At 39.7% G+C, this 21,678-nt stretch overlaps 1 protein-coding gene and 6 non-coding genes across 7 annotated transcripts; 6 read left to right on the forward strand and 1 right to left on the reverse strand.

Annotated features, from left to right (window-relative positions):
• Window positions 1-4,181: 4,181 nt before the first annotated feature.
• LOC138619203 (U4 spliceosomal RNA) lies at window positions 4,182-4,322 on the forward strand. The gene has a single exon (XR_011310793.1). It is a non-coding gene; the product is annotated as a U4 spliceosomal RNA (small nuclear RNA).
• Window positions 4,323-4,874: 552 nt separating this feature from the next.
• Window positions 4,875-5,015, forward strand: LOC138619204 (U4 spliceosomal RNA). The gene has a single exon (XR_011310794.1). It is a non-coding gene; the product is annotated as a U4 spliceosomal RNA (small nuclear RNA).
• A 999-nt stretch (window positions 5,016-6,014) lies between these two features.
• Window positions 6,015-6,155, forward strand: LOC138619205 (U4 spliceosomal RNA). Its single transcript, XR_011310795.1, has one exon. It is a non-coding gene; the product is annotated as a U4 spliceosomal RNA (small nuclear RNA).
• Window positions 6,156-7,270: 1,115 nt separating this feature from the next.
• LOC138619186 (E3 SUMO-protein ligase ZBED1-like) lies at window positions 7,271-7,828 on the reverse strand. The gene is made up of 3 exons (XM_069695483.1): window positions 7,737-7,828; window positions 7,485-7,624; window positions 7,271-7,405 (listed from the first exon to the last, which is right to left on the reverse strand). The coding sequence occupies exons 1-3, from the start codon at window positions 7,798-7,800 to the stop codon at window positions 7,271-7,273; spliced, it is 339 nt and encodes a 112-aa protein (XP_069551584.1). The 5' UTR covers window positions 7,801-7,828.
• A 1,591-nt stretch (window positions 7,829-9,419) lies between these two features.
• LOC138619196 (U4 spliceosomal RNA) lies at window positions 9,420-9,537 on the forward strand. The gene has a single exon (XR_011310787.1). It is a non-coding gene; the product is annotated as a U4 spliceosomal RNA (small nuclear RNA).
• Window positions 9,538-10,375: 838 nt separating this feature from the next.
• On the forward strand, window positions 10,376-10,493 carry LOC138619197 (U4 spliceosomal RNA). Its single transcript, XR_011310788.1, has one exon. It is a non-coding gene; the product is annotated as a U4 spliceosomal RNA (small nuclear RNA).
• A 1,291-nt stretch (window positions 10,494-11,784) lies between these two features.
• On the forward strand, window positions 11,785-11,902 carry LOC138619198 (U4 spliceosomal RNA). The gene has a single exon (XR_011310789.1). It is a non-coding gene; the product is annotated as a U4 spliceosomal RNA (small nuclear RNA).
• The last annotated feature ends 9,776 nt before the right edge of the window (window positions 11,903-21,678 follow it).

A 21,678-nucleotide genomic window follows, 5' to 3' on the forward strand; every position in this document is an offset into this window, starting at 1 on the left:
GGTCACCATGTGTGTAATTTGGGTGTACTTTCTGTCGAATGACTCCTTGGGTGTGTACTCCACTTTCTCACAAGCACTACAGAGCTACTTTCATTACAAAAGACATTTGAAAATACACACCAAAGAATGTGTCTATCCACAAACAGAAATGCATTACAGCATTCATTTTGAATTGAGGTGGCTGAAGTCATTGCTGGGAATTGTATTGCCGTGTCAGTCATCTAATCAGCTGTTCAGGAAATGGAATATTTTACACATTTTCCCTAATTGTTTGCCCTTGTTATGTGACTGTATTGTCAGTATCAGTCTTGTTGTATCTTGGATCAGCAGGTAAGGGTTGGCAGATATAGGCTGCTTTACTGGCAAGCCAAAAGATGCAGAGACAGCAGATGGAGCAGCTCACAGACACAGGAACTTGTCATGGTGGTGAATGATAAAGGTGTGAAGAAAGACTCGACGGGGCGACAGGCAAAGGTTATTTAAAGTGTAGGCAACACTTTGATTCGAATGGCTTCCTGACCTAGCGAAGTGCACCTGTAACTGCCAATATGACAAATTACGGGAGGAGGGAGGGACACGTAAGCTATTACTACGCAGAGCTCACATCCTTCGCAAAGGGCTGTGCGACAAGGAGACATCAGGTTTGGCATAAAACGGGCAGACGGGCTTATGGTGCCGTTCTGACTCAGTCTGGGAATAACCACAAGCTGGGAATAGCAGGGTGGCAGCAGTGTGTGGGTTGGTGTGAACAGTCGGCAAGCATGTGTGCGTGTCTGCATGTGTGTTTCCCCGAGAGAGACACACGAAATATCTGAAAAGGAGATCGATGTTTGGTTGAGTGTAAAGTATATTACAGATATACATATGTAGATACAGTGTATAAACATCATGCTGTGTGGCATTAAAACAGAATGTGCTAAATGTGTGTCTTTGACCTTGAAGTTTAGCCAGACACTAAAGGCACCATGAGCGACATTTGTCTTCTCTTATCAGATGTCTCCTGAGCTGTCATTTTACCCAAGAAAAATGTCACTGTTTTCCTCCCTCTGCTCATAACACAATCTAATCACAGTTTGCCCAGCTCATCCTGTATTGTCCAGGTGGCCCCACTCTGAGAGGGAACACAAGGACTTTCAGCATCAATAAATGTCTTTAACCAGCCTGATGTGATGTGTAGACCAGATTACACAATGGCCTCCGTGCACGCAGCAGCACTCGTGTGCACAAACAAATACACAAAAGCTCACCGACTCGCATGCACACACGTTTACAAGTGTGGACCATCCACTGTATTGAGTCGCTGATCAGAGATTCAAAGAGGCTGTGTGTCCTTGAGAAGGGCTGTAAACGTGTCATTATAGGCCGAAAGCTGCACGGTTTGGGAAGCTGAATCAGCCTAGTTGGCTCATACACAGTCTGTGGAATGAACTGACGAGCTCTCATTTCCCCAAACCAAAACAGTCTTGAGCTGCTCTACATGGTGTAAAATAGATTAAATCATTATTTGACGCTGACATTGGTGTTTTTTTTTTCCTTTCTTTTATGAGCCCTGTGATTGATGTTTCAGGGGTAAAATAGCTCTCAGCATGTTGAAGACTAGGAGCTGTCCAGTGAGCCCCTTTTGGATGGCATGGTATTATGTGGGCTGCCAGCAGCCTGTGCTGAATGGTGGAAACAGCTAAGCCATCTGTTACACTCTATTTTCATCACTCTGCTTACCAGCGGGGAGCGCCTCAGTCCAAAAGGACTTTCAACTACTCTGACAAAGTCCTATTTGTTCAACAGGTCAAGTTTGCGACCACCGAAGATGTCATTTGTGGTTTGGCTGAGGTGATTATTAAACCCACACTTTGGCAGAGCGGGTGATAAAAGGGAATATGCTAATACCAAAAAGTAATCAGGTTCCTCAGAGAGTATGAAGAGATTATTACTGTCACAGTTGTTAAATGACCATAACCCAATGTGTCCACAAATTGGTTGTAAACCACATTACAAGGCTTAAAAGGCTCTTGTGAATTGAACTTGGTGCATGTAATGTGTTTCTTGGGTAGAGAGGGGAGAAATTTGGGCTTTCCAGGTGAGGAGGAAACAGAGGCTGGCAGGATTCATTTGAGATTAGTTGGCGCAAACACGGTGTAATCCCCTTATCTACGTACTTACCTGTCCCTGACAGTGATCCAAGCCTTTCTCTATGAGCCTCATTGGCCTGACATTCTGGCAGGAGCAAATCCCTGTCTAATGTGTCAGCCCAGGCAGCTTTAACACCTGGCACGCCAATGCTTATCTGCTGAGCACCCAAAAGCACCTGCATTATCCCACTGAGGCTTTACATCAAGTGAAAAGGCTCCTAATATCCACACAGAGAAATTACCGTTTGTCGTGCACACAGCGCACAAACTAGCCTACATAGCATTACTGAGGGCTTACGACCTGCTCAAAATACACATACAGTATGAAACAGGACTCATTTTTGCATTCTTTCTCCTGGTAGCTGTCTATGAGGGGATTTTTACAAATGATAAATCTGCCTTATCATTTTTACACTAATGAATTGTGTGGGCCCTGCTGCTGAGTTATTATATCCCTCTTCAAATCATGAGCTTAGGACCACTATTAAAAAGTGATTGTTCATTGATCCATACAGGTGACCAAATATGCACAAGAACTTACTGTCCTTGTTCCCAGGCCTGTGCTCTTCAGAAGTGAAGTTTCTTTTTGAAATGTTGTATTTATTTATATAGTTTTCTTCTTCTAAAAGATGATGCTCTGTAACCCTAAGAAAAGTATAAACTTTAACATAAAGATAAAGGGGAACATTTGTAACAAGCGAATGGCTAATTATCAAAAATCATTAGGTCGCCACGGCTAACAGTGCGTTTTTGTAGATATTAAAAATGAATCACCGTACTGTGGCTTTCAGGGTTTTTTTTTTTTTACTTGTTTTGGTCAAGTTTGTTGTTCTGAAAGTTTGACTTCTTCACCGAAGGAGCAGCAGCAGCTGAGAGAAACTTAATTAATTTATTGGAGGGGGGGCTCGTTTGGCTACTTACATTCAAATAAACGCTCGTTTTTGCTGTAACATAATGTCTTATATTAAATGTATATGTATTTGGACAGCAGTAAATCGTGTCTCCTGTAATGTTAATTGCCAAGACGGTTTAAGTTAAGTAACATGCGGCGGAACGTGCTGAAGAAACACTAACGCTGTTTGCTTTCGTGCTTCATAAACAGCCTACGTGAAAACTGTAAGACGTTATACAATTGCATGGAAACTGGTTAATGTGACACATTTGTTAGTTTTCTAAATATTCTGGCCTCCTCTTGAAAGTAAGGCAGGTTTATTATTTTCTATGCTGACATCTGGTGGTGTCTCAATAACATAGCAGCGTGGAAGCCATGACGAACAGAAAGCCTCTTTTTTCTTTTTTTTTTTCTTAGGATGGTGGAGGCACGACCCGCCCTACTCCGCCTCTGATTGGCTGACCTCAATATTCTTAAACGATGCCGATCCAATTATCACTAAGCCTAACCGACGAAGGCGACGAGGACTAGCCAATCAGAGGCAGAGTTAGGCGGGACATGCCTTCACTTTCCTAGGAAAAAAAAAAAGAAGAGAAAAACAATAGTTCGTTTTCCACGACGTTTAAAATGTTGCATTTCAAAGGAAGTTGCCAGGAGTTATGTCCGAATTAAGTCACTTGTTTAGGAACATCTCTATTTTTTTTATTTTTTTTATTGCAACTCGGAAATACTTTCCTCCATGTGTGTGAACGTTAACCCTCTCTAAACAGGAAACAGATTCGATGTTTTTTTTAACGTTTAAAATAAATGTTCGCATTTGTCATTTCCTTATCTGTTTAATGTTGTTGTTGTTGTTGTTGTTTTTTTAAAAACAACAACGTTTTATGCATTTAAACGAAGGAAGCGTGTGGGGCGGGCGGGACTGACGTCACAACAAAGTACAGGACATCCCATGATGCATTGCGTCATGCGGCGACAGTTGAAACTAAACGTTCAACTTTAAATCGAGCAAATCGCAACAAACTGATTTCGTTTGCACGAAGTTCAGGTTTGTAATTTGTAATCTGAAGACCGAGAGATTGTCTTTGAACTGAAAGTTAAACCATAACGTAACATTGTATGTCGCGCGTTGACTCCCCTGCCCGTCACGTCTCCCCGTCAGCTTTGCGCAGTGGCAGTATCGTAGCCTATGAGGTTTATCCGAGGCGCGATTATTGCTAGTTGAAAACTTTACCCAATACCCCGCCTTGACGACTTGAAATATAGTCGGCAATGGCAATTTTTGACGGTCTCTAAGGAGACTGATTACGTTGTCAAAGTAACACACGAAGTTCAGGAATACAATGTCGCCGCTCGGATCTTTGAAGACGACGTGACGCTTCTCCCTCTGACTGATTTCTCTTCAAACACGTTGAACAACACGTTTTGTTTTACTGGTTGAAATTAAAGTGCACGAGGTGTGACGTCATTTCCGTAGTAAACTATTTTCTAATAACTTCTTTTTACATCGACTTTTTACAACCGCAGAGTTGATGACGTGATGTTACGTGATGACGTGGGAGTTACGTAACAGCGGCCGTCTGATCGTAGGATTTACAGTTCGGGACGTTCCTGTGTTTTACGTTCTTCTCTCTGGGACTGTGTCGAGGTGCATTTATAACGTTGTTTTTAGATGGGATTAAATGTGTTTTAGGTGGGAATAGATGGGTTTTACATTTACGATTTTTGTTTTGTTGTTGTTGTGTAAAATTACAATATTCACAGTAAAGTTTGAAACCACGCCCACATCTCAAACCATGAGAGGGAGCTGTAGGAACCAGAAACACTCCGCTGGTGTTTCCAACCGGTGAGTTATCTTTGCGCAGCGGCAGTATCGTAGCCTATGAGGTTTATCCGAGGCGTGATTATTGCTAGTTGAAAACTTTACCCAATACCCCGCCTTGACGACTTGAAATATAGTCGGTAAAGGCAATTTTTGACGGTCTCTAAGGAGACTGATTACGTTGTGAAGAGTAACAAAACCGGTGATTTTTATAAAACGTAACGTTGCGTTATATGTTTCACGCTAAAATCAGATATAGGAATTCATTTGTATTCGTTTGTAATTAATGAGTTCGTTTTTATATCCTCGACAGAACCGTTGGGATGTTTACGAGAGACGTTGTCAAGGTAAATACACGTTACCATGGTAACACACGTTACCATGGGCGACGCGATAATAGATTTGTGCCCCAAATCAAAATGATGTAACTCTGGCTTGTCGTCCCCGGACACCCACAATGTTGACTCCAAACCAGCGAGACGCACCCGTGGACAGTTTCAATTCACTTTTCATTTGTCTCCACAAATCTTCTTCACTGACTTTTACTTTAGATTTTAAACCGGCGAGTTCGAGACGTCTTCGTCTTTGCTGGGGGAGCCTTAAAAGAGACGGACGGGGTGTGACGTCATTTCCGTAGCAACTATTTTCTATAACTTCTTTTTCTATAAACTTTTTACGGTATGTGTGAGTCAACCACAACGTTGATGACGTGATGTTACGTGATGACGTGGGAGTTACGTAACAGCGGCCGTCTGATTGTGGGATTTACAGTTCGGGACGTTCCTGTGTTTTACGTTCTTCTCTCTGGGACTGTGTCGAGGTGCATTTATAACGTTGTTTTTAGATGGGATTAAATGTGTTTTAGATGGGATTAAATGTGTTTTAGATGGGATTAAATGTGTTTTAGATGGGATTAAATGTGTTTTAGATGTTATTAAATGTGTTTTAGATGTTATTGTGTTTTAGATGGGATTAAATGTTTTAGATGGGATTAAATGTGTTTTAGATGGGATTAAGTGTGTTTTAGATGTGATTAAATGGGTTTTATAATAACGGATATTTGTAAAATTACAATATTCACGTTAAAGTTGAAACCACGCCCACATCTCAAACCATGAGAGGGAGCTGTAGGAACCAGAAACACTCCGCTGGTGTTTCCAACCGGTGAGTTATCTTTGCGCAGCGGCAGTATCGTAGCCTATGAGGTTTATCCGAGGCGTGATTATTGCTAGTTGAAAACTTTACCCAATACCCCGCCTTGACGACTTGAAATATAGTCGGTAAAGGCAATTTTTGACGGTCTCCAAGGAGACTGATTAAACTGTGAAAGACAATAATTTTAACATTTGAATTTAATTCAATGAATATGTGTACATAGCTGTGATTGCAATAAACACTATATATATTTATTAGTGATGGTGAGATGAAGCCTCATGAGGCATCGAACCACTTCAGCCAATTGGTTCTAGAAAGGGTTCATTACTCGAAGCTTCATGTGCACACGAAACCACCTACTGGCCAAGTGTATAATGACAGGCAGCTGTATCTGAACCACATGTGATGCATTGAATGTTTGTGTCTGTTATGGCTGTTGGGAATGACTATGAATTACAAAAATGTATGACCAAATAATTTCTGTACATAAATTATCACATATGTGCATAATAAAATATTTTTTGAATGTATTCTGTGTGTGTAAATTTTCCCAAAATGGTAGTATCATATGATATGGCAGGTTGTGTAATAATGTTTTTCTGTCACTTTAGGAAAATGGCATGGGCTTAAGCAGGCAGAGGACAGTGGAAGTGCTTGTGGAACTAGGAAGAGGGGACTGAATATGCTTGTGTAACTTGGACAATGATGTACAGGACAGGGGACATTTTATTCATTTTTATTCAGAAATAACAGTTTCTCAACAGTTTTTGGTTTTAAACGATTCCTTTTTTTTTTTTTTTTTTTGACACAACCTCTCCGGCCTTTGAAAACACCCTTTCACAGGGTACAGAAGATGCTGGCGTGCACAAAAACGCAAGAGCAAGTCTATATAAATTTAGATACAGTAATGTTTGCCTCTCCCAGTACTCCAGAGGGTTTTCCAGCCTGCTTATATTTGGCTCTGACAGGTAGCGCTGGACCTCCACAGTGGCGTCTGCTGTCACATTTTGAGTCTTCCGTGCCTCCATGACGCTGGTGTCGAAACGATGCCACAGTTTGCTACCTAAGAGGAAACCACAGATCATGTTACTAAGTGTTCTCATAGGAATAATTGATCTCAAAATGTAAAATAATAGATTACCTCCTGTGACATCATGAGAGGTGGAAGCCTGGGGGATTTCCTCTCTGCTTTGTTTTGACTGTATAATGGTGGCACACTCGGAGGTCAGTCGTTTTATTGCTTTATATTTTTTATAATATAAATATAATGTTTTATTGTTTTATTGCATCCATATTGATGGATGTCCACATCTCAGAAGTAAGGCTAACAGCAGCCACCTTTTCCACTTTAGCCTTAGCCTTCTCCTTAGCTGACTCATACTTGGCCTCCACCATGGCCTTCAGAGCCTAAAGGAAAAAATATATAGTGCTGAACTGTGAGACACAATAAAGTACTCATTTGTTTCATGCATGCACCCATACATACCTGCCTTGTAGGGAGGACATAATTAGGATCCAGTTTGGACACAAATGCCCTGAATCCAACATCATCCACAATACTGAAGGGCTGTGTGTCCTTCACTATCATGGAGACGAGGGCTTCATCCAGCTCTTGTTTTCTGGTGGCTGGTTAAAAGAGAATAAATACAGTGTCTGTTACCTGTCTTTATTTGCACAATAAACAAAAGTAAACAGGGAAAAATTGTGATGGTGCATTTGTAATATTGTAATGACTTACCTTGGCTGGGTGAAGCTCCAGTTTCCTCCTTATTCTCATGCAAGGCACGGTAACGCCTCAGCATGGATGAGGTGTTGTTATTGTACCCCAACTCCTTGGAGCACAATAAACACCTCACCTTTGAATCAAATAAGAAACTGTGAAAAATACAGTTCTTGATAAGCAAACCTAATGTGTCTGAAATAGAATTAGATTTAGCTTACTTTATTAGGAGTTATCAAATCAAAGTGTTCCCACACAGGGGAAATCCTCCTCTTCCCAGCTGGCTCCATCTTATCACCTATCCTTCTCTCCTCACTCTCCTAAATCTCCAAACTATCTCTCTCTCTAAACTCTCCAAACTATCCAAACTCTCAACTGACCGCAACTCTCCACCAACAACCCACATTTTGAATGGAGCCTGAGGGGTTTATATTGCTGTCAAACCTCCCGGCAAAATCTGAACCACTTCCCGAAGCAGTCACGTGGTACAGCCGGGCAGCGAGGCTTCAGACGTCATCATTCTTGGCTCCTCTCCTAAATGAAGCAAGCCTCGACACGCGCTTCGAGGAAACGCCCCCTCCGTTACTCTACAGGCGCTTCGAAGCGTCGGCACGTCTCGTAACATCACTAATATTTATATATATAGTCTTGATTACTCGACCAGGAGATGGTGTCAGCCTGCTGTATTGTTAAAGTAGGTAGGTAGGTAGTTACTTTATTAATCCCCAAGGGGAAATTTTTTTTCGCGACAGCAGCATAAGATAATAATAGAATAATAAAAAGCAATCAAATGGGAGTAATTTTTTTTAATTAAATATTAAATATAAAATGCACAGTATATACAGTACAGTATATATCTACATATATTATATATATATTATATACAAACAACCAAGAAACACAGACAACAGTGTTATTGTTGTGAGATTGATTTGGCCAGAGGTGAGTTATTGTACAGTCTTACTGCAGTGGGCAGGAATGATCTCCTGTATCAGGAATGATCTCCTGTATCGGTCCTTGTGACAGCGGAGCTGGAGGAGTCTTTTGGAGAAAGTGCTCCGCTGTCCCTGCAGCAGGCGGTGGAGAGGCTGGTCAGGATTATCCAATATGGATAATAGTTTCCTCAGCGTCCTCCTCTCCACCACCTTTTCCAGGATGTCCAGTTTGTAGCCGATGATGGAGCCGGCCTACTTCATAGGCTTTAGAGAAACACAAATTTTGGCCCATAAATGTTGTCAGGAGCTTAACAATGAAAGATGCTTTCATATTTCAGCACAATTCTACTTTCAAATGCAGTCTGATCATTTCCTGATCATCACAACCAAGGTAATTAATTGATCAGTTTTTTTTCTTTCAAATATTTGTCTCCTTACTGTTAATGTTGGACAGCCACTTGGAGGATAAGTTTTGGACTCTTTATTTCTCAGCTAAAACAACTGCCAGCCTTTTCGTCCTGACTCTTACATCTTATCATACTTTTGAGATATACATACTCTGAGAACCTGAGTTTCATCTGGAGCTTGAGATTGCATTCATGGACATTTTTGAAATTAAGATGTAGTTTTCCTGCTTCAACAGCAGGGGGCAGTACTTATCGTGTATACCTATTCATGGTAATGTTGAAACCACACCCACAATTCAAACCCTAAGTGAGAACTGTAGGGACCAGAGACACTTCCCTGTCGTTTCCACTGTTAATTTATCTTTGCACATTGGCAATATCATAGCCAATGAAGTTTATCCGAGGCTTGATTAATGCTAGTCCAAACCTTCAAACCAATTTGTTAGTATTTGCAATTTTTATCAGTCTTTATGGAGACTCATTATATTGTGAAAAATAATAACAATCATTTAAACTTGAAGTGAATTAAGTTGATATGTATACATTGTCATGATTGCAATAAACAATATATAAATAGTCATGTTTGCAGTAAACACTATATATTGTTATGATTGCAGTAAACACTATATATTATGATTTCAGGAAACTCTCTCTCTCTCTCTCTCTCTCTATATATATATATATATATATACCAGAGAGAGAGTGGAGAGAGAGACTCTCTCTCTACCCTCTCTCTCTCTCTCTCTCTCTCTATATATATATATATATAGCCTGCTGTATTATTTTAAAGTCCTCTGTGGTGTACTTCATAGGCTTTAGAGAAACACAAATTTTGGCCCATAAATGTTGTCAGGAGCTTAACAATGAAAGATGCTTTCATATTTCAGCACAATTCTACTTTCAAATGCAGTCTGATCATTTCCTGATCATCACAACCAAGGTAATTAATTGATCAGTTTTTTTTCTTTCAAATATTTGTCTCCTTACTGTTAATGTTGGACAGCCACTTGGAGGATAAGTTTTGGACTCTTTATTTCTCAGCTAAAACAACTGCCAGCCTTTTCGTCCTGACTCTTACATCTTATCATACTTTTGAGATATACATACTCTGAGAACCTGAGTTTCATCTGGAGCTTGAGATTGCATTCATGGACATTTTTGAAATTAAGATGTAGTTTTCCTGCTTCAACAGCAGGGGGCAGTACTTATCGTGTATACCTATTCATGGCAATGTTGAAACCACACCCACAATTCAAACCCTAAGTGAGAACTGTAGGGACCAGAGACACTTCCCTGTCGTTTCCACTGTTGATTTATCTTTGCACATTGGCAATATCATAGCCAATGAAGTTTATCCGAGGCTTGATTAATGCTAGTCCAAACCTTCAAACCAATTTGTTAGTATTTGCAATTTTTATCAGTCTTTATGGAGACTCATTATATTGTGAAAAATAATAACAATCATTTAAACTTGAAGTGAATTAAGTTGATATGTATACATTGTCATGATTGCAATAAACAATATATAAATAGTCATGTTTGCAGTAAACACTATATATTGTTATGATTGCAGTAAACACTATATATTGTTATGATTTCAGGAAACTCTCTCTCTCTCTCTCTCCCCTATTCATGGTAATGTTGGCTTCACACTCTGGTTTTCAAACTGGTTAAAAGTGAAATACTGTCTGTTACCTGTCTTTATTTGACAATAAACAAAAGTTTCCACTGTTAATTTATCTTTGCATATTGGCAATATCATAGCCAATGAAGCTCCAGTTTCCTCCTTGATTCATGCAAGTCCAAACCTTCAAACCAATTTGTTAGTATTTGCAATTTTAATCAGTCTTTTTGAATAAAATACTATATTGTGAAAAATAATAACAATCATAAGCAAACTAATGTGTCTGAAATAGAGTTAGATATGTATACCTTATTAGGAGTTATCAAATCAAAGTGTTCCCATATATAAATAGTCATGTTTCCCAGCTGGCTCTATCTTATCACCTCCTTCTCTCCTCACTCTCCTAAATCTTAAACTACTCTCTCTCTCTCTCTCTCTCTTATATATATATATATAACACCATCTAGTGGTGGTGTAAACAAGACTCTCTCTCTACCCTCTCTCTCTCTCTCTCTCTCTCTCTCTCTCTATATATATATATATATATATATATAGCCTGCTGTATTATTTTAAAGTCCTCTGTGGTGTACTTCATAGGCTTTAGAGAAACACAAATTTTGGCCCATAAATGTTGTCAGGAGCTTAACAATGAAAGATGCTTTCATATTTCAGCACAATTCTACTTTCAAATGCAGTCTGATCATTTCCTGATCATCACAACCAAGGTAATTAATTGATCAGTTTTTTTTCTTTCAAATATTTGTCTCCTTACTGTTAATGTTGGACAGCCACTTGGAGGATAAGTTTTGGACTCTTTATTTCTCAGCTAAAACAACTGCCAGCCTTTTCGTCCTGACTCTTACATCTTATCATACTTTTGAGATATACATACTCTGAGAACCTGAGTTTCATCTGGAGCTTGAGATTGCATTCATGGACATTTTTGAAATTAAGATGTAGTTTTCCTGCTTCAACAGCAGGGGGCAGTACTTATCGTGTATACCTATTCATGGCAATGTTGAAACCACACCCACAATTCAAACCCTAAGTGAGAGCTGTAGGGACCAGAGACACTTCCCTGTCGTTTCCGCTGTTGATTTATCTTTGCACATTGGCAATATCATAGCCAATGAAGTTTATCCGAGGCTTGATTAATGCTAGTCCAAACCTTCAAACCAATTTGTTAGTATTTGCAATTTTTATCAGTCTTTATGGAGACTCATTATATTGTGAAAAATAATAACAATCATTTAAACTTGAAGTGAATTAAGTTGATATGTATACATTGTCATGATTGCAATAAACAATATATAAATAGTCATGTTTGCAGTAAACACTATATATTGTTATGATTGCAGTAAACACTATATATTGTTATGACTCTCTCTCTCTCTCTATATATATATATAGAGAGAGAGAGAGAGAGAGAGAGTCTTGTTTACACCACCACTAGATGGTGTTAGCCTCTCTCTCTAAAGTCCTCTGTGGTCTCTCTCTCTCTCAAATTATATATATATATATATAGCTTTCTTGACATCCATCTTTTGTTCGAGGCAGGCTGCCTTCACAGACAGTTATTGTCACTCCTTCACAGCTGCTGTGCAGTTTGGTTAGTACCTGCGAGGAGAGACAAAATCAGAGTGTGGATGTCAAAACATCAACAGTGTAACAGCCTTGAACAGAGAATAAAGAGGTTTAGTTTTGCCTTTGAGAAAGAGGTTGAAACAGTAAACTTGTTCACCTACTCACTAGGGTCCTTTATTGAAGATAACATGGAACAGGGGGACAACTGTTTGATCAATGAAACAGTCCAACTGGTTGACAAGAACTTCTTTGACCATCCTATGTACTGAAATAAACACCATCCTCTATCTGCTCCTCTTCAAGCTGAACACAGGGCTGTACTCCTGAGCCAGCTGCATTTATAAGTGACTTATCATCATTTAAAAGGCTTTGGTATTCTTGCAGAACTGAATACAGTTTTTGTCTGAAGAGTTGTACAATGACTTAAACACCTCATTAACAAGGGCAAAGTTTGGAGTAGCCAAATCCTCATTGAAACCACTGCTACAAATGGTCGAGCTTAGTTGTCCTTATAATACTGACGGTTTCACCTTGTGAATTCTGTTCTCTGGTGCTGATTTTTCTTTTCCTGTCGATGTTGGTTTGTAAACAATTTTAGAAAACAAGTTGCTAAAGTTATTATTTGTAGTGCTTGATGACAGTAGGGCAATGTTCTTTTTTGTCTGTGAGGTAAATTGCCCTGTGGATATGAAAGATCTGCTCTAAGCTTCCTCTCTCTGTTCTTGGGAAACAGTGTGAATTAATAATAGAAAGTATCCACATTGTGATGCAGTGTACGTGCCAGAACAGCAGGGGGCAGTATATAGTCATGGTGAATGGGAGGAGAAACTGGACTGTGAAGTACAAGAACCTACAATTGTTTCTGTTTTAGGTATTTAAACAAAAGGACATTTATTTTGTTCGTTTGTTGTGCCGTGTCACGACAGAGCACTTGATTGAATTCAATTTAATTCAAATAGCACCAAATCACAACACAAATCAGGAGACTGTTACTTGTGATTTGAGATTGTCTTTCTAAAGTGAAATGAAATGTTGTGTATTCATGTTTTTGCACCCTGTAGAGAGTCGTGATTGTGGTGATCTCTGATTAGAAGAAGGGTTTTAAGCAGTCACAGGGGTGGAGGTTGTAATCAGGGCTTTGTCTCATTTGGCAGACGAGCTCAAGGCCACTCGTCACCCTGTAAACACTTCTGTCATGTGAATGCAAATAATTCTCTTGCATTCTCACGCTGTCCATACTGTGATGGAGTTTACTAGTTTTTTGTTTTTTTTTAACCTACCTTCTAAATTGTAGCTCCCATTCACAAAATAGTAGATTTAGCTTTAGCAAAAATAGAGTGCTTACCAATCAGATCAGACCATTTAAACATGTTTTATTATTCAGACATGTTTTTGAGCCATCACTCATTAGTCTGGGTTTTATTTCTGCACTATAATTAATCCAGGGTTCATATATTTTGTAATGTGATTATTATAATCCCGCTGCTTGTAATGTATCCCTCCCCAAGTCTGGTAATCAGATTGTGGAAAAAAAATTATAATGCTTTTAGACAAATGGAGCATTTGGTTGTCTTCATCAAAGGTGAAGCTAAGGCTTTGAAGACTGATTCATATTTACATATATTACTCAAGACGGCTTTTGCATTTAATCTTCACTCAGTCTGACCCATGAAGCACTTGCTTTTACCGTCTATTATGCACATCCACTGAGCATTGATCAGGCCGCACTAAATGGAGCGTCGTGGCTGATGTTGCCTGTGTGTGGTCCTCTTGACCTGCATATGACCGAATCTTTGTTTCATGTAATTTTGGTCTCAGACAAATGATGCGAGATAAGCTGCGGACGTTCATTGCGCACTTGAAATCTCTCAAACTCTGATCTTTTAGATTTCTCTGACACTCATCTGTCGGAAATGAAATGAAAGATATGGCTTTGTTCTATGTAAGCATCCGCTGGAGACATGCCAAACATAAACAAATAAATTGCTCAACACCACTAGGACTAGTTCCTAGGTTACCATGTGACAGCACTGACAATTGCTATGGAAACCAGTGTATCCCCCCACCTCCCTCTCTCTCTCTCGCTCACTCTCTCTCTCTCTTACTGTCTCTGTCGCTCTCAGGTCTTTTATGAAATGTGAGAATATTCCCTTTCTTGTGAAGTGGTTCCACCTTCCACCTGGACGGTTGTGGAGGAAAACACCGTCCCGTCACAGAAAGTAATTCCCCTTCACACTCTGTACAAGATGTAAAATAAATTCAGACAGAAAAATGCTGGACATTAGGGGGGGGGACAAAAATTGTTAATAAAAACATGTCAAAGGTAGAGTTTGCAAAGCTTTCTGAAATATTAACCCTCCTGTATTACCATGCTATTAAATGCCCTGCTTTCATGCTTTTCTTCCAACTAGCATAATATGAAAGCTGTAATTAGCATGAACTCCCTTACAAATTAAGACATTTTTCAAGATCACAGCAAACAAAAACTAGCTTGAATCATTTTCCTCAGATCTTTTGTGCAGCCAGCTAATTTGCAACCTGCTTTGCAGCAGGTCTTTTGTTTTGATCCCATTTGTCACAAATCCAGTTACAACTCCATGCTCCAAATGGAAAACCCAAGCTTCCCTTCAAAGAGTGAGACATCACAGCGTATTCTATTTAAAAAGCAGGTGCAAATCTAAAAGAGATGCTTTGATTCACGGCCAATTATGGACATCCTTGTTGCTTCACCTTTTGTGCGAGTACTCTTCCTCTTTCCTCTGAGCCCAGCCCCTTATTCTTGGTAGATAACCAGAAATGTAGAGATCACACGAATGAACGGAAACCTCAAAAGTTATCAAGTTATTCAACACACCCAATTAAACTTGTTCCAATCCTCGAATGCCATCTCCCTCTTAATCGCTACGTGGTGTACAAGGGGTTGCCCCCAATTAGTTGCCTCCTGTGACACTCTGACACGGAAAGCGGCTATCGTGATTGTATTTCAGCTTCAATTACTTGAAAACCCTTCAGGCAGGGGTGACTGGTCTTCACTCTTTATTCATCTTTCTCTCTCTGTTTTCCCTTCTTTTGATTTGGAGGGAGTGTCAAAAGGTAGTCCAGCACGTTTAGGAAGAAAGGAATCATAAACTGTAACAATTATAGTCATGCTGTGCAATCATTAGCAGTTCTGGGCAGATGAAGAAGAACCTGCATCTAAGTCCTGTTATGCAGTATTGCAGTTTGCAATGTTTTAAATAGTGCTGAATTTAGTGAGATTCATTTCTTCTCCATCATAGTTTTCAGATATTACCTCTGTTTTTTCAAAAATGTTTTTGAAATGATTTTTTTTAAGGCATTTAAAAAATATGAAAATTTAAAAATTTAAAAAAAAGTCGATTAGTATATATATCATTCTCCTTTAATTCCCCTGTTTTTACTGGTGTCCCGTTGTAACGGTTACTTCCATCAGAAGGTGGTGTTAATGCACCTAAATGCTGTCTATCAGCCGCCATTAAACAATAAGAATAATAATATGCTGCTATCAGGCTCCGGAGCTTTGCAGATGAAACTGTACCGGTAATAGATACACAGAAACATGTAAAGACGACAACATCTGCCAGAAACGTCTGTGGAACTCCTTCAAAAAAAATAAATGATGAGGTGCTGTCAAACTCTGTAAGTAAAGCTACCATATAACTCTACCACAAGTAAGCACCGACATTAGAGTGAAGCACCGATCAGACGGCCCATCCACTGGTCAATAATACATTTCAAGCAAAGTGAGTTTGATGTTGGACTTGCAACTCAAACAACGATCTCAAAGATGAAAGTAATGACAAGCTTTTCATCAGCTCTGTCCAAGGCAAGGGATAGCATTAAGATGTCATAGTAACAGCTGATTTCACTACAATAATGAAACAAGTTACAATATATGTAATGCTAAATTATGAACCAGTGTACAGCCTTTACATTCCAGACACTCTTCATTGTCCAATCCTCAGATGCCCAGAGTTTCATTCCTTATTATGTGTAAAACTAGGCTAATCCTTCTAATTAGCTCAGTTAGCTGACAATGAATAGCCACACACTATAACTGCAATGTAACTGGGATGTCTGTAAAAGAACAGTTCAAACTCATGTTGTTTAAGACTTCTACTATTGTGCTGTTGAAGGTTATTTGAAATGAAAGACATCAATGGTAGTTCATACATTTTGTAGGTTTATATCGTATTTGCTTGATTTGAGATGTGAAGTCAGTGTGTATAGTAGTGGAGTGCTGATCGTTTATTCACGTGTCAGCGTGTTGGCTGTCAGCAAAGGGAACCCCAGCTCCTTCAGACTATTAGGAGCAGAGCTCTGGTAGCCCCCGATAGCCTGCGGCTCTCAGAAATAGCTTTTTAAAAGGTACCAGTCTCCCCTGTTTCCTCAGGATTCAGGTGCTTTTAATTGGATTTCTTTGACAGGATTATTGCCTGCTCTCAGGCCAAACTTGGATTGTGTGCAGTTTGAACAAGGGTGGCCATTTTTATCATGAGTAAACTTCACAAATGTTTTCCTTTTGATTGAAAATTACATTGTGGCCAACTGTTGACCCCCATCCACTCACCCACACTTGCCAATAGTGCAATTCCATGTAATCATCTTTGAAGCCTAGAGAGACTTTATTAAGCTTTACATTGTGAGTCATCAAGTCATATACAGTGCATCCGGAAAGTATTCACAGTGCTTCACTTTTTCCACATTATGTTACAGCCTTATTCCAAAATGGATTAAAGTAATTTTTTTTCCTTCAAAATTCTACACACAATATCCCATAATGATAATGATTTTTTACATTTTTGCAAATCTATTAAAAATAAAAAAAATGTCCACCTGTTGTAAATTCAGTTGATTGGACATGGTTTGGAAAGACACACACTGTCTATATAAGGTCCCACAGTTGACAGTGCATGTCAGAGCACAAACCAAGACATGAAGTCCAAGGAATTGTCTGTAGACCTCTGAGACAGGATTGTATCGAGACACAGAAGTGGGGAAGGGTACAGAAAAATGTCTGCAGCGTTGAAGGTCCCAATGAGCACAGTGGCCTCCATCATCCGTAAATGGAAGAAGTTTGGAACCACCGGGACTCTTCCTAGAGTCGGCCGCCCGGCCAAACTGAGCGAACGGGGGAGAAGGGCCTTAGTCAGGGAGGTGACCAAGAACCCGATGGTCACTCTGACAGAGCTCCAACGTTGCTCTGTGAAGAGAGGAGAACCTTCCAGAAGGACAACCATCTCTGCAGCACTCCACCAAGCAGGCCTGTATGGTAGAGTGGCCAGACGGAAACCACTCCTCAGTAAAAGGCACATGTGTACCAAAAGGCACCTGAAGGACTCTCAGACCATGAGAAACTAAATTCTCTGGTCTGATGAAACAAAGATTGAACTCTTTGGCCTGAATGCCAAGCGTCATGTCTGGAGGAAACCAGGCACCGCTCATCACCTGGCCAATACCATCTCTACGGTGAAGCATGGTGGTGGCAGCATCATGCTGTGGGGATGTTTTTCAGTGGCAGGAACTGGGAGACTAGTCAGGATGGAGGGAAAGATGAATACAGCAATGTACAGAGACATCCTTGATGAAAACCTGTTACAGAGTGCTCTAGACCTCAGACTGGGGTGAAGGTTCATCTTCCAACAGGACAATGACACAGCCAAGATAACAAAGGAGTGGCTTCAGGACAACCCTGTGAATGTCTTTGAGAGGCCCAGGCAGAGCCCAGACTTGAACCCGTTTGAACATCTCTGGAGAGATCTGAAAATGGCTGTGCACCGACGCTCCCCATCCAACCTGATGGAGCTTGAGAGGTCCTGCAAAGAAGAATGGGAGAAACTGCCCAAGAATAGATGTGCCAAGCTTGTAGCATCATACTCAAAAAGACTTGAGGCTGTAATTGCTGCCAAAGGTGCTTCAACAAAGTATTGAGCAAAGGCTGTGAATACTTATGTACGTGTTATATTTTCGTTCTATTATTTTCACTTTGTCATTATGGGGTATTGTGTGTAGTTTTTTTAGGGAAAAAAATGAATTTAATCCATTTTGGAATAAGGCTGTAACGTAACAAAATGTGGAAAAAGTGAATCTCTGTGAATACTTTCCGGATGCACTGTACACGTATGTCTTGATGTAATGGGAGAAATTAAAGACCCAGCACTGCAGAATATTGCAATCATTCTGAACGACCTTCATTAGGGGTTGAACCAAAATCCCCAATGTGTAGACAGTATAAAAGCCTTTAATTCCATGGACCAGCCCTTCCAAGGTATTCTGACCTCCTTAAATGAAACGGAATTCAGGGAGAGCATGTACTGAGGGCAATGAGTTATTCCAGCCAGCCCTGTAATCCCTCAGAAAATGGCTCTTTTAAAACCCTATTATTACAGCAAAGCAGGTCCAAGCCTGGTCAAAGCAATTAGGCAAAGGAAATGAGCAACATTTCTCTGTCTAAATGGCACATGAACTGATAAAGACAAAGAATAAGATCTTATCAAGCGAATTTGATTGTTTTGTTTAATATAATTTAGATTAATTGTGCTACGCAACTTGGCACCCGTTAAAGAGAGAAGAGGCATCTACAAGGACAATTGATATGTACAAAGTAAGTTATTGTCCTCACTTTGTGATTTCATTTTCAAACTGTGTGTATTATGGCTTAGAAGAAAAATGTGCTCTTGAAATGAAGGCAGATTTGAGTTGGCAGACTAACAAGGGAAGTCTGCTGAGAGGTGGGGTTCCAGTTTAAATGGTTCAGAAAATTTTCTTTTAGAAAGATTTATGACATTTCTTATCGCAGAGAAATTCAAGTCAGTTGTAATGCTCCTACCTTAGCCAGTTTGAACACCCAGAAAAGTGATAATATTAAAAAAGCACAGCAAGTTCACTCACTATATAGTTTAATTAGATCTTTGTTAAACACGTGAATATTTTGCCTGTTTATGTAAGAACACCATCTGAAATCAGGCTAAAAGGCCTGATGAAGTAACTCTACAACAATATGGTCACATTGTTTATAGATATATGAATTATGTAGAGAACTTGAGGGCCTTTTATACAGTAAGTGCTCGGTATTTGATGTTATTCTGTCACACTACTGCTGAGATGCTTTACAAATAAGGGATAGCGAAGTATGAGGTGAGACAGAGGCTACTTTTCTCGAGGCTCAGCTGGGAAATTTTAACAAGGTGCAGGATTTTGAGGTTGGGACATCAGGTGAGAGTTTATTAAGGCACTACTTCTGACTCTACCGTGTCATGCCCCTCACGCTGTGTCTCATCTGTTCTTGCCCTGCCACTTGTTATAGCCAGCTAAAAATGGGCTGTGGTGTTGCATGCACTAATCAAACACCATACGTTTTTTTTTTTTCGGAACGCTGGGGTGTTGAACCAGTTGAAGTGTGAGGGCCTTACCCTGCAAACTCCAAAATAATTAAGGGTGAAAAACTTCTGAATTCAGGTGAACTTTTACTTCAGTGTGAGTCATAATTATTACAGCTGTTGAAGTAAGAGGGAAAAGTTCATGACAAATTAAAGCTCATGTGCTCTGCTGACCTGGATTTTTTTTTTTTTTTTTTTTTTTTTATAGCTATGCTTGCGGTATGAGATGCAGATCAGCCAGTCAATAAACTGCTTTGGTTCAGACTGAAATATTTCAAAACTGTTAGCTGGCTTGCCATAACGTTTTGTGCAAACATTCATGCTCCTCAGAGGATGAAGCCGTCTAACTTTTGTCATCCGCTGGGTTGGCATTTGCAGTTGTGAGTAAAATGTCTGAGATGGATTACCATGACGTTACAGTACAGACATTTATGTCCCTAAGTATTGCTAAATATTACATAAAACTTACATAAAAACGACATCATTGCCAACCAAAACTTCATTGGTAGCAAAGGAAGGAAATATGTTTCAAGAGACCTGATGTTCTTGCCAAAGACAACGTTGCTATTCCTGCCACCGGCGTGCCCACAGAGAGTGTTTTACACTGCGGGGTAAGTGGTTAACAGACAGTTGGTGGCTTAGCCAACGATGTGCTTGTTTTCATTGACAAGAAATACACTCAAACATACAATAGCAAGCAGGGCCTTCATAAAATCTAAATGTTGTCATTTTGTGTACTGTGTATGAATGTGCAAGAAGTCTGGATAATTACTGATGAAAGGAATGTGTTTAAATATTTGTTTGTGTTTTGGTCTATTTTATGCTGAGATTTTATTCCTTACTCAGATGGGTTAGTTTTCATGTAACCTTCTTACAAAGGGAGTGTTGCCATGACTCAGCTGAGTTTTTAAAGAAATACCAGTTCCAAGGATTTTTAAAAGAAATATATAAACACTCTCATCACCCTAACTAACCCATGTGTTGATCGCTGCAGGTTATTGCCGGATGAAAATCCGACACGAGGCTCCAACAGCAGAATACAATATTTAGTATTGATATAGACTGGATTTGGTTGTTGTTTTTAAAAGTCTGAAATTAGCAAGACAAGTGTTTCACTGTGCACACAGTTTTCCCCCTGCTTAATTTAATTTGTGTTAATTTTAGCACTTAATCCACTTTAACATTTATATGCTATGTATTATTCATAGTGAAGAAGAATGTTTAATATGGCATGTCAAGTAGATTCCTACTGATGTTGTGCTGGTTGCTCCCATGAAACATAATTAGAGCCATAGGAAGGGCAATTCATCTCTCCTTCCGTACAAATCAAATTTAGAGGTCATAATCATTTATGTTGCATTACTGGCAGTTAAATGGGTCTCCTAAGGGCCCAGTTGGTCTTGAGGAGGTGGCCATAGTTTTTGTTTTCAGATCACATGATCCAGAGGTACACTTGAGCCTGTTGCTCAGAGTAGTGTTTTTAGTTCTTTTTTGTAGGCCTTCATCATCTCGGTCACATTTAATTAGCACTCAGAGCAATAATGGAAAGGTTTCTCTTGTCTTGTTACTGGTCAGGAGACGATTTACTGTGGCAGAGAGCAGTGATCATGGCAGACAAAATGTCTGCAGTAGAAAAGGCTTTAATCGATGTCTGTTACTGAAAAGGAGAAGATTACTAAGTGTTTTCTCCCTGCCGACAACTTCCACCGACATCTGAAACTTGTCTGAGAAAACAAGCAGCCAAACTGACCAATCACTTCTTGTGGTCTCCATATGGCACCTTTGCCCCCTTTTAGCCCCACACTATATTCTCCCTCTATGAAGAGGCACATGTCAACTATGACATCGCTGTGGGGGATACATGTAAGCACCAAAGTGACAGACAGATATAAATCTTCATTTAGGCTTTTGTTGCATTGTAAAATGTTTTGGGGTAAAAGGCTTTTTTTCCACTTTGACACTTGCACCATATATGGTAAGTTAACATGTCAGGGAAGCATATTAAAGGATTGA

This window comes from Brachyistius frenatus, unplaced genomic scaffold, assembly GCF_029030835.1.
Source record: "Brachyistius frenatus isolate BFR_SWC_R1_liver_20210118 unplaced genomic scaffold, ASM2903083v1 Contig_19, whole genome shotgun sequence".
In the NCBI taxonomy this organism is placed as follows: Eukaryota; Metazoa; Chordata; class Actinopteri; family Embiotocidae; genus Brachyistius; species Brachyistius frenatus.